The sequence below is a fragment of the Alosa alosa genome, chromosome 20 (assembly GCF_017589495.1).
Source record: "Alosa alosa isolate M-15738 ecotype Scorff River chromosome 20, AALO_Geno_1.1, whole genome shotgun sequence".
Lineage (NCBI taxonomy): Eukaryota > Metazoa > Chordata > Actinopteri > Clupeiformes > Clupeidae > Alosa > Alosa alosa.
This window is the reverse complement of record NC_063208.1, coordinates 14539766-14560189: the sequence shown is the minus strand read 5'-3', so window position 1 is coordinate 14560189 and position 20424 is coordinate 14539766. Positions and strand designations below refer to the sequence as shown.

The 20424-nt window shown below is 43.4% G+C and overlaps 1 protein-coding gene across 3 annotated transcripts in view; it reads left to right on the top strand.

Moving 5' to 3' along the window:
- The window catches only part of vps50 (VPS50 EARP/GARPII complex subunit), a 137970-nt gene extending 122914 nt beyond the window's left edge, over window positions 1-15056 (top strand). For 2 of the 3 annotated variants that reach the window (XM_048229256.1, XM_048229254.1), the window contains 3 exons: window positions 77-198; window positions 7250-7439; window positions 7688-9024. In XM_048229256.1, the coding sequence (XP_048085213.1) occupies window positions 77-198; window positions 7250-7439; window positions 7688-7807 (432 nt within the window). In that variant the 3' untranslated portion in view covers window positions 7808-9024. Of the gene's footprint in view, window positions 1-76; window positions 199-7249; window positions 7440-7687; window positions 9025-15028 lie in introns of those variants that run through there. The other variant, XM_048229255.1, reaches the window with a different exon arrangement.
- The last annotated feature ends 5368 nt before the right edge of the window (window positions 15057-20424 follow it).

Below are 20424 nucleotides of genomic sequence, written 5' to 3'. Positions count from 1 at the left end.
CTCTCTGTTTTCACAAATGACTTTGTGTGTGCGTGTGCGTGTGCGTGTGCCGTGTGTGTGTGTGTGTGCTCCTCAGGAATTCGAGCAGTTCAACAAGCGGCTGAGCGAGGTGTCTCGGCAGGTGCGGATCCCTCTGTCCGTCTCCAACGTCCTGTGGGAGCACTGCATCCGCCTGGCCAACCGGACACTGGTGGAGGGGTGAGTGTTCCCAGCCCCTCTACACCTCTCTCCCCTCTCACAGCCCTCCTTCCATCTCAGTCCTCTAGCTTCTTAACCTGCACACTCACTACTCACTCACTAACACTTCTCTGCTTTTCTACCCCGATATGGCAAGTGCCCACTCAATTCTAATCGACTATCAAAAGCATTTCATGATGAAAGTTCTATTCTGGTATACCACCTGCGTCCAATTTTTATCACATCATGTCACACCTTCATAGTACAAACACCCACTTCTCTATGTAAAAAAAAAACAAACATTTGTATTATACATTTAATAGCTTGTATCCTTCGATATGTCTATATCTAGATGTCTACCACTACCATTCCCCATTATATCTGTGGTGTAAAACTTAAATGCTCATGATTTTCTAGTGAACTGAAGGTTAAGCCAGAGTCATGAAGGCTTAGCTTTCAGGGTACATAAGGATGAGTTTCAGGTGTAGGCTGGTTGTTTAAGATTTGAAAATGGAAAATGTCTATATTAAGGCTTCAAACATTTCTTATAACCTTAGGCACAGAAATGTTCCTAACTTTAATCCCCACACCTCTCTGGGGTTGCTTTAGATGAAAGCATCAGCTTAGCTAAGTTCTGCACAGTGTCAGCAATGTTCAGCTCACATAGAACATAAAGAGCAAGAAATGTGCACAATGCTATACATACAGTAGGGAGAATAAGTATTTGAACCCATGCTAAAGTTGACTAAAAAGAGGAATATAAAATAATCTGTTAGAAATTTATCTTAATGCCTAAATTTAAAAAAAATGAGTAAAAATCCAACCTTTAAGAACACCGATTTTAGTGAATGAAGAATGTATCGTAAATAAATAAATAAATGTTCTTCCTTAAAATACAGGGGTAATAAGTATTTGACTCCTATGTTAAATTCCCATAGGAGCAGGCAGATTTTTTTTTTTTTAAAGGCCACTTATTTCATGGATCAGGTTACTATGCATCCTGATAAAGTCCCTTGGCCTTTGGAATTAAAATAGCCCCACATCACCACATACCCTTCACCATACCTAGAGATTTGCATGGTGTATTTTTCAGTTCGCCCTATTAGCTGGTTCGATTTGCATTGAACTCAATGAACATCAAACCAGCTAATAGAAAAAAAAAAAACACCATGCCAATCTCTAGGTATGGTGAAGGGTATGTGGGTTTAAGATATTTTAATTCAAAAAGCCAAGGAACTTTATCAGGATGCATAATATCCTGATCCATAAAATAAGTGGCCTTTCAAATAAAAATCTGCCTACCTCTACAAATTTAACATAGGGGTTGAATACCCCTGCATTACCCTAGGAAGAACATTTTATTTATTCTGATACATTCTTCATTCACTAAAAATTTTAAGTTTGAATTTTTTAATCATTTTTTAAATTAAGGCATTAAGATCAATTTCTAACAGATTATTTTATATTCCTCTTTTTAGTCAACTTTAGCATGGGTTCAAATACTTATTCTCCCCACTGTATATACATACACACACACACACACACACACACACACACACACACACACACACACACACACACACACACACAAAATGATCCTCTGAATATGTAATGTAATTCTCATGTATGCATAAAAAAAATCATACATCATACATTAATCTACAATAATGTAAATGCTTTTGGTATGCTGTTTGCAACCAGCATTCCCATACCAGGAGTCCACAGTTATGCGCAGCCAGTGGAGAAAAAACAATATTCTAATCCCATCACATGCCTGTAATGGCACTACAGTGGAAGAAAGGCCAAGACGCTACTCAGATATTTGTTTTCCATCAATCAAGTGGGCGAGGCAGGAGCGATTGTTTCGAGGCAAGGTTTCCATTCATCTTTCAAATTCTTCGTCTGCCGAATGATTTGATTTGTAGGTAGGGAGATCGTGCAGGTGTTAGGATGCCAGAGTGAGTTTATTTATTTATTTATTGAACTCCTACTGAGGCATCCATCTTTTCTTTTGACACACTTCTCCTTTTGTGTTCATGTGGAGAAAGTTTCTGGATGCGGACATTTCTGTGTGAGTGTGAGTGTGTGTGTTTGAGCGTGAGAGAGAGAGAGAACATGCTAGAGCGTGCACAGGTCTCTATGTCCTTGTGATTACTTTGTCTGGATGCTTGTGTGTGTGGGCGCGTGTGTGTGCGTGTGTGCATGCATGTACAAGAGTATGTTTATGTGACCATACATACTTGTGATTTATTTGTCTAGATCTATGAGTACTTTTGATCTGTGTGTCGTGTGTGTGTGTGTGTGTGTGTGTGTGTGTGTGTGTGTGTGTGTGTGTGTACTTGAGGCCCACTCATACATACCTTGGTCAGGAGATGAACAATTCCCTCTGTCTCTCTCCCTCACACAAATCCAAGCAGAAGGAAGCCTTGGCCATGTTATTCCCCCAGCTTATCCTCTTCACATGGAGGGAATACACTACCTGCCCACACCGAGTCACCCCACAGACATTCCTCTCTTCCCCTCCTCCCCTCCCCTCTCCTCTCTTCTCCCCTCTCCTCTCTTTTTCTCCCTTGTCCTCTCCTCTCGTCTGCTCTCCTCTTCTTCTCACCTCGCCTCTCCTCTCATTTCTCCTCTCCTCTGCTCTCCTCTCCTCTCCTCTTCTCCTCCTCTCTTCTCCCCTCCCCTCTCCTCTCCTCTTCCCTCCCCTCCTCTCCTCTCCTCTGCTCTCCTCTCCTCTCCTCTTCTCCTCCTCCTCTCTTCTCCCCTCCCCTCTCCTCTCCTCTTCCCTCCCTCTCCTCTCCTCTCCTCTGCTCTCCTCTCCTCTCCTCTTCTCCTCCTCTCTTCTCCTCTCCCCTCTCCTCTTCCCCTTCGTCATCTGTCATTTCTTTCTCTTTTTTTCCACTTTTTGGATCCCCTCTCAGGGCTCCCCTTGTTAAGCTAGAAACTTCTTCCCAGCCCAGTTGTGCAAACATCTGCTTGCTGCAAGGGGAAAGCCCTGTGCACACACTGTGCACGCTTGGCAGACTGCATCAGGACGTGGCTGTGGAGGAGCTTGGGAGGTTTGTGGAGACGGGAGTCAAGATGGTAGGGGACATGCTGGGAGGGTCCATCACGCACATGGTGCCGAGCTGAAAGCACAATGCACAGAGGCCCTCAAATATTTACGCACAAACACACACATTCTTGGGAACACTTGAATACACTGAAGTGCACACAAACATAGGTACTCACTTGCATGCACTTCAGGACACGTGTGCACGCTCATGCTTACATGCATTTAACTGCATTCAAGAGAAAACACACATACACACACACACACACACACACACACACACACACACACACACAACATGCTTGGGTTATGACTCCGATGCAGCTCAGGGCTCAAACGCTTCCAGGGGGCCGAGGGAGCGAGATCGGAAGCCCTTTGCTTCTCAGGGAGCCTCACTTCAACAAGGCTTCCCACACTACATTTTTCTCATAGGAAGGTAACTAGGAGAGAGACGAGAGAGAGGAGACAAAAACTGATAGGTAAGCAGTGCCCTCCATCCATGCATTACATGTGCTACGCATGAGAGAGGTACAAAGTAGGAAGGCCAAAGCTATACTTTGCCTGACCGTGAGTACGCAAGGGTCAGAGGGCCAGATTTTTTTTTGACAGAACGCTTTTGCGCCCAGTTCAGGCGTATTTGTTTCGCAATGTGTGTGTAAAATCATTGTGAGGTATGTACAAACAGGCCGCAATGATGTAAAAGCGCTGATAACGCTACGTTCGCAAATGTACGTACATCTGGCCCAGAATGTTGGCGTGAAGGGCGTGAATGTCCTCATCAGAGGGCATACGTGCGACTCTCAGTGGACGTCCGTGGCGTGTACCCTTCAGTTTTTTGCGGCGACGCAGAATCCACTACGCTACAAGGGCACCAACAGTGCATACATTGACCCCAAGTATAATGAGAGCAACTACGGGTCCACAGGTGCCCATGTGCACGTCCGGAAGCGAGTATGATCAATGACTGCAGGATTGAACACAAACTGCACTGAAGTTTCTTGAGGACGCAGTGTTTGAAATGAATGTTAAGCCAAGGGACTGGGGATGAAGCGCGATGGGTAGGGTAGTGTGTGAGTTTTGTTCGTGTCTAAAAAGAGAAACGGAGCTATTATCAGAAGACAGAAGACGGTCCTCTGCCAGTTATCTGAGCAGATGAGTCATCACCGCAGCAGTGGGGGGGTGGTTAAGAAGCGGGCGGTTCATCGTGGGGGAAAAAGAGATGCGTCATGTCCCCCGTCTGCACCGGAGATGAAACAATCTGACCTGTCCACGAGCAGGGAGGGACAGGAGAGTATGACCCCGTAAATCAGAAAATGATGCACACCAAGAATTGATGAGCACACACTGAAGAAAGTGTCACACACATTGACTCTGTGTAAATAAATGTCTCTTCAATAAAGGGGACTCCCTGCTTGATGACCTTGAGGAAGGTCAACAGGCCAAAACAGTCTACAAAATGACCAGGAAAAGATGAACACTGAATGCTCCTTTTGACTAGATGAATGGGGATGGGTGTTGATGAAAGAATACAGGAATGGAGTGAAATGAACGTCTTTTTTCCCCATGGGGTTCACACTAAAGGCGTTTAGTAGGCGTCCAAGTGTACCAATCTAGAAACCAACTGATGCATTAAGGACATACATTATGCACATAATTATGCATAGAGTTTTCATTCATATTAATGAACACGCCGATGTACATGCACCAGTGTTGGCTGCGTTGTTACTTGCTAGTCCTTCCGGTCACATCAGAAGATGCTTTTCCCAGGAATGTCCCTTTTATTTGGCGTTTCTGGAGTGGCCCTTTTAGAAACAGTCTTATTTGTTGTTCTCCATAAACAAACTCAGGCACGGACAAAATGCTATGTGTTTGCATTCAGAAGCTCTGTGTAACAGTGGCATCACAGGTGCTGTGACTACATGAAGGAGACAGTGGAGGAGAGAGAGAGAGAGAGAGGAAAGGAGGAAGAGAGGGAGGAAGAAAAAGAGGGAAGAAACAGTTGGTAGAAAAGTGCAGATAAGTTGGGAGCTCAGCTGCATCTGTAGCTCTGTAGAAAGCAATTACTCTTCTGTCAGCCAAAAAGCAAACAGGGGCGTCAACAGCCCCTCCAGCTGACTGGCTGGCCATGTTTGGAGCTGTGTGCTAACTTGCTCGCGAAAGTGTGTGTGTGTGTGTGTGTGTGTGTGAGAGAGAGATGAGAGAGAGAGTGAACGTGTGTGCGCGCATTTGTGTGTGTGTGTGTGTGTGTGTGTGTGGACACACTCACACTGTCAGTGGCTGGGTTAGTGTGGGCGTGTTGTCGGTGTGAGAGTGTGTGTGTGAGAGTGTTTGTTTGTTTGTTTGTTTGTTTGTCCTGTTGGTGTGTGGGTGTACGGTACTCGCACAGCATTCGTGCCCGCGTGCCCTCTGGAGTGGCTGCCAGCACCGGCTGTCAGACTCGGACACTCTCAACGTGACAGAGCGGTTTATATGTACACAGGCTGCTCAGCCAAGAGCCAAAACCACATGTCTACATCCAGCACCACTCTGCTGCTCCCTAGCAGTAAAAAGACCCCCCTCTTATCCCAATTCACTTTCACAGAGACATCGAGACGGTTCTTTTTACCCAAAACATTTTCTGTGCAAACACTGAAGAACTACTCTCAGCGTGCTGTCTGTTTGTAAAGTCATGATGTCACAAGTATAGTACCGTCAGCACTATCCTGAAAGAGTTGGCCTTAGAACCTAATCTAGAACCAAATCTAGAATGTGATCAATACACCTTATTGACTCTTCATGTGGAAAACCAAGACAGAGATTGAATAGATCCCCACACTGAAGATAGTCATCATATCAGCAGATCTCAGCTGTGGCAAATCATGAAAAGGCCAAGAAAAAAGAGGAATGCCTCATAACAACAACTCCTTTGTGTTGTGGCAAAAGGTCTCCATTGACACTTCAGCCTCTGTAAGAAGCTCCTCTGAGGGAATGTTATGACTAATCACTGTAAGAGGTGTCCATTCACTGCTTAGGAGTGCCTCTGTGGATCAGCAGGTCCTTGTGACTCAAGTCATAGGTGTTTGTGCTCAGGGACACACGTCTACTTTTTTGTTTATTTTTTTACCTGACCTCTGTGTAAAAAATATCTGCATGTAGTTTGCGCTCCCATTACTGTATGTGGGCACCCGGTAAGCCTGTCTGCTAAAGGCCCATCCACAGGATAACTATAAAGACTAGAACTAGAACTATAGAACTGGAACTAACAGTTAGATATACAGTATATCGTTTATCACTTATATGGTTATAGTATGCTGTTCCTATTACTGAGGCCAATACTTAAATCTTGTTTTTATCGTCACAGTCAGCGTTGGCAGTGAAGACGGACATTGTGGACAAGATTAGCCTTGTGGTTAATTCAGTCACTCTTTCGCTCACTTAGCCCGTTTTTATGATTTCTGCTCATACCATGTCGGCTCACAAAATTCCATGCAGGGTGCCATCCTCCTCCCATATCTCCGTAAATCTCGCCGTTAAACAATGCGCCAGAGCTCAGACAGAGGAGGCGTTGGAGGACTTTCAAATTTACCAAACGCGTTTTACGAGCTGGATTTAACAGTCCGGGAGAGAAGAGGAGAAAGGGTTTCTCTCTTCGACTCGTTATTCATTCAGCAGCACGTCTGATGAGGCAGCGGCTGTGTCGGAATCAGTCATCAAAAGCGGATAAGTAATGTTGCCTGGCAAAGCCCATAACATATGCGCCTCTTTGACTGGCGTGTGTTATGAAAATAAACACACATTCTTCAAAAAAAGGGTTACCCCAGGAACATTTTATGTGTGTGTGTGTGCATGTATGTTTGTGTGTGTGTCTGTCTGCGGTTGCAGTTGCTTGAGGTAGGGCCCTGAAGTCATGCAAAGTATTCCTCAGGAGAGAGCCCATCTAAACATCCCCTCCTCTTCTCTTCTATCAATCCCTCTTCTCTTCTCTTCTTCTCATCCTTCCTCACCTCTCTGCTCCTCTCTCTGCATCCATCTGTCTGCCAGCTATGCTAATGTGAAGAAGTGTAGCAACGAGGGACGTGCCCTCATGCAGCTGGACTTCCAGCAGTTCCTCACCAAGTTGGAGCGCCTCACCGACCTGCGGCCCATCCCCGACAAGGAGTTTGTGGAGACCTACATCAAGGCCTACTACCTGACCGAGAACGACATGGAGCAGTTCATCAAAAACCACCGGGTGAGGCACCGATGCTCTAGAGGACAAGGACAAGGCTATGAAGTTGTCGCCTTAGCTTTGTTGGAACGTTGTAGCTTGTTATGGAAACTAACAGAGTAAAGTACGAAGAGTTAATAGACTGGACAGAGGTGAAGCAACTTTGGTAAAAATAGACCTGTGTTAATTCCATCCACAAAAACACAGTTCATGAGTGTTAACATTCCCATTGTCTGTCTGTCTGATCCTTCTGTCTGTCTTTCTGTTTCTAGGAGTACTCAATGAAGCAGCTGGCCAACCTGGTGAATGTGTGTCTGGGCTCTCACATCAACAAGAAGGCCCGGCAGAAGCTCCTGGCAGCCATTGATGACATTGACAGGCCCAAGAGATAGACACCATTCACCCTGAGACACACACACACACACACACAAACACACACAAGTTAACACCATTATGTGTGTATAAACACCAACTGCAGCTCCAGCCGTCCTGCATGACTTTGCAGTCATCATAAACCAATGCATTTCAAACTCAACTCATCTTGAGCTTCTCTGCTTGTTTGATCAAGTTCTGCATGAATCTGGCCGATTCCTGTCTCTGCCTGTGAAAGATACAGTCAAGGACATGGTGTTCAGATATCAAGTCTATGGACGTTCCCTGATGGTGCAATGAAGTAACAGTCCGTGCACTGGTCAATGGCTTCTGTTTAGTGCTAAAGTGGAGATCGGCGAATGTTTGGGACAGATACTGGACAACTGCTTTGGACCGAATGCATGTAATCCCTTTTTTGTTGTCGTCTCCCCAGAGGGGGTGAAAAGCAAACCGGACATCTGACCTTTTTGAAGAGACTATTTTAAAATGCTGCCGGAAGCAAGTGCTTAGCTACCTGTTCCAGAATGTTCGTTGTTTTTTTTTTTTTTGTTCTTGTCGTCAAGCACCACATGTTCCACAAGGCCCACTTGAGTGTCTTTCTGTATGACAGATTACCCCATTGTGTTGCCACATGTACACTCAAATCAGCACTACTACTTAAGAGCATCTATAAGCCAGCCCAAGGACCACGTGCACAGTAGCCCGCACCGTAGAGCAGTAGGGCGAAATGTTGAAATGTTGATGTGCTCTGTACGCATTTGTGTATTCACAACAGTTATTCTGAAATCCTACGTAATCTGATCAAGAAGCTGTCAACTTATTACGTGAATGTTATGTTAAAAAAAGGAAGGGTTTGAATAAGCATAACTGCATATATTCTTGTTGATTAAAGATAAAAAGATGTGTCAATTTAAGATGAAAAAAGATGAAAGTGTACTATCGCACTCAGGCAAACTGTTGCATTCCATTTGATTGTGTGTGGATTGGGAAGAACTATAGCTTGTATTGTGTATATGAATGTGTGGACATTATTGTTTATTTATTTCCACTACTGTAAGCTCACATCCGAACATGGGCGAGGATGGGTCTTAGCCTTAGTTAGAGTTCTGTTCTTGGCGTTATCCTGTACTTGTCCTCCTATTTATCTTTTTTTTTTAAATGGTCAAGTTTTAAAAGAATCATTAACTGTAGGATGCTTTGATTGAAATCCTTAAATAAACACACTAACTAAAACTGAGAAGCTCTTCAAGATTGTATCAATGTATCAAATGGAGAATGGAAAATCTGGTTGTGTTTTATAAGTAATCATGTGTATGGAAGAATGTGAAGAATATCATAGTGTCCAGTAGAGTAGTGTCATACACAACGGCAGATTGAGGAAGGCCATAAGTTTATTCCTCACAGCTGCAGGGTCACTTGGAGGCCACAGGAAGTTCTGAATGACCTCGTGGAGCGGTGAGCAGCATGCGCTTTACATGCAAGAGCAGCAGATAACACCGAAGAGCACAGCGACCTGGCAGCCCTCTACCGCAGTCATCCAGTGGCCCCAGGACCGCTTGCTTCCTGTGTCGACATGTGCGTCCACCACAGCCCACCCATCTGAGGTGAGTGTGTGTGTGCAGAACCTGTGACCAACAACTAGACTTGTTGTAACAACTAGAGGTGTTGTAATGTGAAGACGCAACCCCCAACACAAACACACTGCAGCATTTTTTTCTTCCTCTCCTCATCTTCTGACCTGCTTCTCCTTCACTGTCTCTTGTATCTGTTTTTTCCTGTGTATGTGGGCGTGTGCGTGCGTGTGTGTCTGTGTGTTTGTAGAAGCGGATCTTTGCCGAGTGACACATCACCCTTCAGGTGGACGTTTCCCGCGCTCAGCACCGAGGCCCCTAATCCCCGTGTGATAGCATCCGCCGCTTCGCAGCCCAATTAATTAGCTTGTGCGCTTCCTGTAGCCCCCTTCGCTTTTAATTCCCTGTCTGTCAAAGGGAAAATGAGAGGAGGTATTGATCCACCGATGAATCACTTACTCGGATAATGGCACTGGGGAGTCCAAGTGTGTGTGAGAGAGGGAGTGTGTGCACAGTATGTATGTGTGTGTGTCTGGGTGTTTTTGTGTGTTTGAGAGAGAACCTAGAGGGAGTAATTGTGTGTTAGAGAGAAAGAGTGTGTGTGTGTGTGTGTGTGTGTGTGTGTGTCCACATGAGAGAGAGAGAGAAAAGAGACACAGGGTGTGTGTTCTCAGTTAATGTTTCAGCAGGGGTGCCGTTTAACTTAAATTTCTGGAGCTAAGCATATCTCTCCAGCACACACACACACACACTGAATATATCAACAAACGGAGGGCACTGCACTAACAGGTGCACACAAACAGTTTCATTAGCTCCCTGGATACACACCCCTCCCCACCCCCGACACACACCAGCTCTCCTCAGTCCAGCCTAGCATGTCTCAGCCAAGGCAGTGGCCACCTTATTTAAACCTCCCTGATCTCTCTCTCTCTCTCTCAGTATGGGCGCTGGCAGTGGAAACCTTAGTGCAGCTCACGTATCCTCATTGCCTTTAAATAAGATATCTACAGGCAGAGTTTTTGTTCCCTTGTGTGACAACATTTAAAAGGAATTTAAATGTTTTAGAATGTACTACAGTTCAGTAACTCTAATAGCAAATCATTCATCCTAGTAATTGGTCATAAAACAATAATAAAATAAGAATTAGAATCTGATGATGTAAATGTAGTATTTCAAGTATGAAGTACAAATATCCATGAAATTATCAAATTTCACATTATGAAAAAGATGTGGAAATGCTATTAATTGCCCCTTTTAAGTACACAAGTATTCTGCCATGCTGACATAACAGTGTGTACCACAGTGACCAATCCCTGCGCCTGTCCTCTGGGTTCCATGATTACTACTCAAAGCTCACACTCGCTATTATCCAAAAATAGACCTATTTCTGCTAGACCAGAGTTTACCTTGAAGAGAAGCGTACTGGGAGAATATCATTGTGAATATCAAGTTCTATTTCACTGATCGTGGACGTACATCACCTCTGGCCCGGAGGACCAAGGCTCGTATTCACTGATACAATCATACTCCAATCTGACCGCTATGTGCCGCCTCCCATTCGTTATTCATCTTGGGAGCTCTAAGCTAATCTAATCGGTGATCAGCACTCGGCCGCTGCCTGAGTGCCAGAGAGACGGTCATCCTAAGCAAGAGGTCTCATCCATCAAGAGAAGAATGGGCAGTAACCTGCTCACACACACACACACACACCTTCGGCGAGACTGCCAGCAGGTCACGACCAGAGCACACACTCCTGCCATCAGTTGGACACCAGGTTGTGACCTACTCCCACCCTCCTTCTGTCAGTCTAGGACCAGGCTGCAGTGTGGGTCACACAGCCCCTCCATCAACTCAGGAACAGCTCACAATAAGCCTACGCTCTCCCTCTGACCGCATGAGACCAGGCCTTGAGATCTTGCACCTTGCCTCCGCCCACCTTGGACCTGGACACAACCAACTCCCACTCTCTGTGTGCCCAACTGACACCAGGGCAGTGCCCTGTCCATCCACACCAGCTTCCAGCCATCAATCTCCCATGGAGGAGCACCATGTTCTCATTAACCTTTAATGGGATTTTTCAAATCTCATTTGACTCGCTATTTGTTCATCTGGCCCTATTAACCTTTATAAGACCCCTGTCTTCCCCTTTTTATCTCTCTCTCACTCTCTCTCCCTCTCTCGTTATACTTGTGTGTCAACAGCTTTTCTCGACATGTACTGCACTGCACTCTCCCTCACATTGCCTATTCCGTCTGTTCTTTTTTTGGAAGAGAAAAAAATGGGACTAATCTCTATTCCCCTTTTGGCTTTTTGCATCTGTCTGTTGTTCGCACTAATGCCCGGGCCCCCTATAAATCTATAAGGCCCTCGGCCCCAGCTGGATTAGGAGACACGCTCCGACCGGATTACTAACTCGCGGTGTTAGAGGGGGCAGCTGCGGGTGGATGAGCCCACAGGAACCCCGACCTTTGACCCTTGTGCTAATGTATAAAGAGCAAAAAAAAAAACTCAGGATGGACCACTGCAGCAGCTGCTGGTGCTGCTGTTCATGACCTGTCAATCACAGAGTGCAGTGCAGTGCAGGGGCAGACAGTCGATGGAAGCAGGAGATGAAAGCACATAGATGAGGTGAGGGTCCTGTGAGATGTCGGTAGACATTAGGAATGCAGAAATGAAGGGAGTGAAAGAGATGGCGTGGAGGGAGAGAGAGAAAGAGAGAGAGAGACTCCTTTATGGTCCCTTGTCGTACAAAATGAAACACAGCCATCTCAAACATTGCCATTGCTCTGTTTCATCTGTATCTATAAGATTTTAGAAAATGGATTAAGTATATACAGATGAAATGGATGCAGAGTGCTTGGTCACTGTATCTGTATTGAACATTGAGCACAAATGAGAGGTAGAGATAGAGAGAGAGAGGTAGAGAGAGAGAGAAGAGGGGCCCCAGAGCCGGAGGAGGAGGCTGCAACTGTGTAGCGAGTCCCTGGCGCACCGGTGGGGCCCCTGGCTGGGATGAGCTGTCATCCTGAAAGAGGTCATCTGTCAGTTAATTTACCTCTGTCCTCCACACTCCATCGCTCTGTCATGTTCACTCGCTTTTCCCCTCATTCCTCTCTCTTCCCTCTTTCTTTTTGTCTATCAATTGATTGCTTTGTCTCCTCTCGTTCAACAGGGTCTTTCTTTCACTGTCTCGTGGTGTCTTAGCTTTCTCAATGTCTATTTTCTATCCTTCCTTACTGTCCTATTCACTTCTGCCTCAGTGTTGCTGTCATGTGCATAGTCCTGTCCTTTTTCTCTTATTGCCCCTGTCGACCTGCCGCAGTTTAAAAGACATGCAGCCGATAATGAAACCGAACCTCACACGGTCTGGATGGGGCAGAGTGTTGAAGAAATACTCTGAATGTCACAGAACTGACGTGAACAAGAAATGTCAGTCTTCAAAACACATTCATCGTGATGACATCTTTTGATCGGATGTCGTCATTAACTGGACTGGATTAAAGTGAAAAAAGAAACAGGTTGTTGACAGAGATTTAGAGTTATGCTATGACTGAGAACTGACAGACCCACCGAAGGGGGTGGGGGTTAAGAAATAAGGTTAAGGTTGTCCTGGGAGAACATATTATGCCCTATGCCAATAATGTGGCTTGCCGGAATGCTAGTTCACGTTAATATCTATGTGACAAAGTCAGGTGCTCTTTGAGTTCAAGGGCATGAATTTAATGCATTCCAAAAGTTGGCTAGACTTGTTAACAACATGTGTACTGTGTGACATAATATCACACCAGTACAAAGAAATCAAGAAAATCATCAACTGGAAAATCATAGAAAGCGACTCATTACTCAAATAAGTGTTCCCAGTTTCACCAGTTGTGAGAAAAGCACCAACTATAGGACACAACTGGGTAACACTTAAACACAATAATGGTACACTATTTAGAATTAGTTAAGCATTAACAAACACTTAATACATAATTATTAAGTATGTTTTCAACATTACTTAAAGATTAACAAATGTGCTTTTCCTCATTAATAGTCTTATTTCGTAGGTGTTATCAGTGTGTTTTCCTTGTTATAAATAATGAATTCCTAATGTGTACATACTGAACTCATGATGAATTTATAAGGTACAAGGAGTAAACTAACTCATAATTCCTAAAACAGTTGAGCTCATAAGTGTATGAACCCATGCTAAATGTGACTAAAAAGAGGAATAAAAAATCTTTTGGAAATTGATCTTAATGCTTTAAGGAAAAAAATGATAGAAAGTATCTAACCTTTAAAGACACCAATTTTCTTTGTGAATGAATAATGCATCGTACATAAATAAATATTCTTCCTTAAAATACAGGGGTCATAAGTATTCAGACCCCTATGTTAAATTCTCATGGAGGCAGGCAGATTTTTATTTTTTAAAGGCCAGTAGATCCAGGATACTATGCATCCTGATGAAGTCAAATTATATTTGCTGTGAGATCTTGAATGAATGTCACATTGTATTGCTGTTCATGATACAAATAGCCAATTATGGCATGGTAGTCACAATTAGACGCAGTATTATCACACCCCACAACAGTACAGAGAGTGTAAACAATCATCATCATTTTAGGGAACTGCCACAACACTGAGAAAGCATCTGCATAACATCATCTATCATATTCTCAGAGCTCATCTCAAGAGTTTCCCACATAAACATGAAGATGAAACTGACTTCACTCTTCTGGCATTCTCTCTTTCTCTCTCTCTCTCTCACACACACACATACACTTGTGCTTTCTCTCTCTCTCTCTTAGCGCACACATACATATATACACACACTTGTGCTTTCTCTCTCTTTCTCTCTCTCTCTCTTCTCTCTCTCTCTCTCTCTCTGTCTCTCGATTTCTCCCGAGAGTTACCCTGCATGATCATATCATATCCCAACAGTGTGCATCACCATGTTTACCATGTTAAATATTACTCAGTTACTCATTAGTCATTGTTCCACAGACCTCCCTGTGCTTGGATTTATGGCTGCACAAAGAGGCAATTAGGTCACTCATTTATGAATAACTGCATATTAAACGTGGCTCCAGTGCAGCTCCTAATGACTGCTTGGGTACTATAAAGTTTTATGAAGCTGAAGTAAGAGCCGCCCTGGCTTTTAAAGCGTAAACCCTCATTCAGAAGTGCTCCATTGGGACTGCGTGCGTGTTGTTTCTGCAACCAATGGCACAACTTTTGATTTATAATGAAAAAAGGGTCTCATGGCAGATTGTCGTCAAGCTTATTGTTATTATTTGTCTCGACTAAGACATAGTGGCTAGGCACGGAGCGTGCTCAGTTTGTCTTTATCATGTCAATTTAGCCGCATGGCCATGCTGAATCAATTAGATTAAAACATAACAAGTCCCCTGCACATTATCAATGAATGAAACCATCTTCAAACCCCCAACACAAATATTTCATCCTAACTTCTTTGGTTTCCCATGAGGATGTCTGGGTTTTGACGGATGGGACTGTTGTGGGAGCCAGTGTCAGCATGCCAATAGCATTTCAGCCAAGGTGGTGTCTTTTCCAAGGTAATAGCCACCGTCTGAAAAGAGCATGTAAGTGACCTTCAGCATGGGCTTAACAGTTTGGGAGAAAGACTGTGTCATGGCCAACAACAAGGGAGGCCAGAGCCACACGCACACACACACACACACACACACAGAAAGCCCTTTTCCTCTTTCACCACAGGCAGTCGAGAGAGACTAACACTGATTTAGCACGCCGTTGTGTGAGCCCACATCATCACATCATGTGCTTCCGAAGGCAAAGCTCTCAGCTGTGAGGATAACTGACTCAAATCCTCCGACCCGTAATCAGAGGAGGAAGGAGAGGACTCCTGCTGAAGCTAGCCAGGAGGGCTCACGCTGCCTAAAAGCCTATGGTGTCTTTTTGCACTTTTAACTATCTCTGAGCGTGTGAAAATGACTGGGTAGGCAACATCTGCAGAAGGCTGCGAGTGCTCTGTGCCTATTAGGAGATCGTACTGTCCTCTCCACCGACTGACCACAGGTATCAAACTGAACACCGGTAGCATGATTCAGATTTCCAGTCATTTCTAGAGGAAATAGGCTAAACTGCTTTATAATGCCCACTGTGGACGGCGCTCTATGCTCTGTGGTAGGGGAGCATTAAATTACTGCGCATAATTGAAATGGCAGGGGCCTTAAGTGTAGTGGAACCACCACCACAATGTGCAGAGAACAGACGATGCTTGCCAAATACACATTTGTGCATTTTCCTTGCCAGGGATTTCTTAATTTTATGCCTATTTTCTTTGGCCATCTATAATGGTCTTATTTTCTAGACAGCAGAATCTCAGAAATGAGCATTATGTAGTTGTTTTTGCTGAACACTGCACACTTTGGTGAATGCTGAAGTTTTTTTTTCCCACCACCACCCCCCACAATTAGCCTGGTCCTTACCGCCTGTGACTACGTTTCTCTTCGTCATACAGTCTGGAACAAAGTAATAATAATCTGTCTCTGTAATGGGCGGATGCTTATTTTGAGGTTTAAAATCATTGGAGTTTCCTTAACCAATCAGCAACCGCCAGGGCAGTCTCTTCGTAGTGGATATATCTCTTAACTTGCGCCAGCCACAGACCGAGAGTTGTATACCAAAAGCGTCACGACACCAAGATTATATCAGCTCTTGTCACACGCCAGTTTTCCCTCTTATCTTTTCTCGCCGCTTATCAGACGATTGTTGTTCTATGCAGCCAGGTGACTTCGTCGGAGCTTACTTCGTTCTCCATGGGCTGTTCAGACTACACTCTCGGATAAGTTGGATTGTACTGACGACCTACGTGTTATTTAACCTGGAGCTTGCTCAGTTAAACTAACAGTTGTTCGGCATAAAACAACGCAGCCTCAACTTGAGCCACGCTCGGTGACTGGCTAACATTACTGTCCACAAGCACGGTAGCCTCGCCTGGAGCCCAGCTCGGCCACAGGCTAGCCTCTGTCAAACACAAACATGGAGCGGTTTACCTTGAGCCCAGCTCGGTAACCGGCTAGCTCACGTCAAGACACAACGCCTCGGTAGGCTAGCTAGTAGCTAACATTCCATTCCTTAAGTAGGCCTATGCCGCATTGATTTTGTTAAGGTAATTTGAGAGTAGGGGGGAGAATAACGAGCAGCAAACATTTATTTGAAAACATGATAAGTAGTGATGCATGTAGTACACTTGTGCGTTTAGGTTTAGTTATCACCATCTGATAAATCAAACTTTTCCCAAAGCCAGTTGGAAGGAGAGTTGTAAGACGTCCTTGCCATTTATAAAATTGACAAGACAAGCCTCTTGTTCCTGCTTTAATTGCGTGATGCTCTCGAGAGTTGAGACAACTTCGCGGATAGCTTCTAGCGTCTCTTCCTCAGTCGCCATTGTTGCTATGCTGTTGAACTACAAGCTTCGCTGGACTACAAGCAACTCGGCAGGCAAGTTCCGTCTCATCACTCAACTGTTCGCTGAATGGCTCGGCTACACGCGAGCCGTGTAGTGTGGGTTGGGCCAGACTACGTGCGAGGCTGAAATCAACTTTTGGCCGGAAGTACGTAGAATGGTAACGACCAGGCTACCCCACAATGGAGAACTATTTTTTCCTTTTCTTTTCTCTGTCTCTTTTTTTCTTACTTTCTTTTCTTTTTTTCCATTATAATAATGATCATAAGGAGACAATACAAAAATACATCACTCATGAGTAATAAGAATAATCAACAAATAATAATAAACAAAAACAGTAATAACCTCCTCCCTCTGCTTTTAGGAAGTGTGCCTATTTTATAAAGCATTCAATTATTTAGCATATTTATTTATCTATTTGTCCGTCTACCCATCTTATTTTTCAGTCTATCCATCTTTCTGCTTCTGTAAGTTTAGCCCATCTTTCAGCATACATAACCTTTTTTGATTCATGTGCCATTTGACATTCAGTTTTACAATACAGTTTAATATCATTTTTAAATCTATTAATATTAATCATATTTTTAGATGTTGATCTAAAAATAAAAATATATTTCCAAGTAGAATAATTATATTTTGTATATCTTCTGTCTCTGACAGTTTACCAAGTAACACTGTAAACATATCTATATATAATTATGACCGCCGCTTGGCGGCGCGGTCATATAGGTTTAGTCAGATTTTTTTTTTTTTTTTTTTTTTTTTTTTTTTTTTTTTTTTTTTTTCTTTTTCGCATGCCCAAATTTCCGTCAATGATTCCCGGGACACTGAAAGACCAGGGTACACGAAACTTGGTGGACATGTAACCCCACATGGATAGCATGGAACCATCGTTTTTCGTTTTGATCTGTAGCCCCTCCGTTGAATTGGACCCCCGAAAGGAGGAAGTAGGGCAGACACAGTTTTCTGTGAATATCTCGAAAACCGTAGGGTTTAGGAGGACCATTTTTTTTTTTTTGTATGTTGATCTCAAGGGGCCATGTCAACCCATTCCATAACCACTCATTTCATGTATAGCGCCACCTAGTTAAACACAAAAAAAGTAAAAAAATGAGGTGGTGTAATTGAAGGTATCTGTGACCTAACATAGTCAAAACTGCACAAAATTGGAAGTGTATGATCATTATGACACCCTATGTATGCACGCCAAGTTTTGTGGAATTCCGTTCATGGGGGCCACACATAAATTAATTTATGTTACTATACACCAACTGGCCTGTAGGTGGCCGGAGACAGTTTTCTGTGAATATCTCGAGAACCGTAGGGGGCTAGGAGGTCCACCTTTTTTTTGTATGTTGGTCTTAAGGGGCATGTCAACCCATCCCATTACCACTTATTTCATGTATAGCGCCACCTAGTTAAAAATTAAAAAGCAAAAAAATGAGGTGTTTTCATCTCAATATCTCTGGCTGACAAGGTCAAAACTGCACGAAATTAAAAGAGTAGGATCATTATGACACCCTGAATGCATGCCAAGTTTTGTGTACTTTCGTTCATGGGGGCCTTACAATAAAATAATTTATGTGTACATTTAGTGACGATACACCAACAAGGATTCCCGGACACTGAAAGACCGGGTACACAAAACTTGGTGAGCATGTACCCCCACATGGATAGTATGGAACCGTCATTTTTTCGTTTTCATCTGCAGCCCCCCCCCCTCGCTGGACTGGACCCCGAAAGGAGGGTAGGGCAGACACAGTTCTCTGTGAATCTTTTATGGTATGTTGGTCTCAAGGGCCCACATCAACCTGGCTAATAATCACTCATTTGTGATTTGCCCCCCCGTAAAAAATGAAAATCAGTAGGATTAAAAAGAAAGCCAAAATAAATATTCATCATCATCATCATGGCTGCATTTTCAGTATTGGCGAGTAGTCGCTTGTCCACTAGATGGCATCGTTGCAGTGAGACGCAATTTTGTTGGAAGTTAAAAGTGGGTTGGAAAACAATGGACGCCTCATACAAGGACTGTAATTTAACCCTCTTAACATCTAATAAGGATAGGACGATGTTCACATGAAGTGTAATTCCCATTTCTTCTTGAAGCCAAATAAATCTAAGGATGTTTCTCGACATGCTTGGTTTTACTGCAGGTAATGCTTAATCTTGTAATATCAATAAGGACCTAGGTAATGTTACCGTTAGCGTTGGTTGAGTGATGGAGGCATTTGATTGATTGCATTTGTAGAAAACTATAAATGCGGTTATACCAAGCAAATTGATAGCAGCACTGTTTGTATCTTTCGACTGTCATTTATTGCAACAAAATCATTCTGTGCAATGGAAGATTTACCAACGTTACACCGGTCTGATACAGTTTTGCCTATACATGCCTGAGACTGAGACGCTCTGTTTATTTTGTTTTGGCGCGTGCAGGGTGTGAGAGAGGGGAATCGATGTGCTTTGATTACAGCTTGGTAGTTGTAGTCTGTGAAATTAAAAAAAGCACGTGTGTGAAGTATCCAAACAATGACACCTTCATTTCATTATGGCTGCTTTTAGCAAAACACCTTAAGCTACTGTGTAGTGGGTCCCATTTAGAAGTGGCTACTTCATTCGCTTTCCTTGACTCATGGAGCTGCGTGAATGTTATTACAACTTTTCGCCATGGTATGACAGTTTAAGTCCAATACTGTAAGGCGAAGCCATTGGTTTCCAAAGGAGATTTTATTTGTGTCGCTATATTCTATTGACAATTTATGTTGTCAATAGGCCTACCTTATAATCCTACCTGTAGCTTAGGGAAGCTAACAACTTTCTATTAGGATCTAGTTTGTTAGTTACCGTTTTGTCATAACTCCCTGATGCATTTTTGCATTTAGAATAGCGTGGTATATCTCAATCGGAAAATTAAACAATATCGGGTGCCTATGGACTAGGCTGGGTGAACCCAGCCTGATCTGCCCGCTATTTATTTTTTTGATTTCTTAAAGATTGAGCTTGGTCTGATGAAAGCCAGACTAGCCATGGACCTCAGTTAAACAATGCAAGGGAACATGAATCAGCCTATATTTGCACTAACAATAACGGACAAAAGCTTTTCAACTTTGGCCCGCTAAAATGTGTATGAACAGTCTAGCGACGCATTTCATCAAGGCCCATTTGGACATGTCAGTTATTTGCACCACTGGTTAGATGTAAAACAGCATTTCGCTTCAGACTAGGCTACTGTTACTTAATTTGTGCATTAACAATAACGCTTTCAGACTACTGTTACTTAATTTGTGCATTGACAATAAAGTATTACATGAACTAAAGATGACTAAAATCTTATGTAGAAGAAGAAACATTCACAAAAAAAATCCATCCATCCAAAAATGACCTTTGTTTTTGATAGCTGTTGAAAACGGCATGGAACTGACAGAGATGTTTTGTTTATAAATACATAAAAAATAAATAAATAAATAACATTATGCTGATACCTTTTGCTTTTCCCAAATACAATGTAGCCTACAGGTGTAAGTGACCTTTCATCAATCCAGTTGCAATGGATGAACTGTGATGAACTGCCCTACTTGTGATTGTTTAGAGATTTTAAAGGTTTTATAACAATTCTACATCTTCTTTG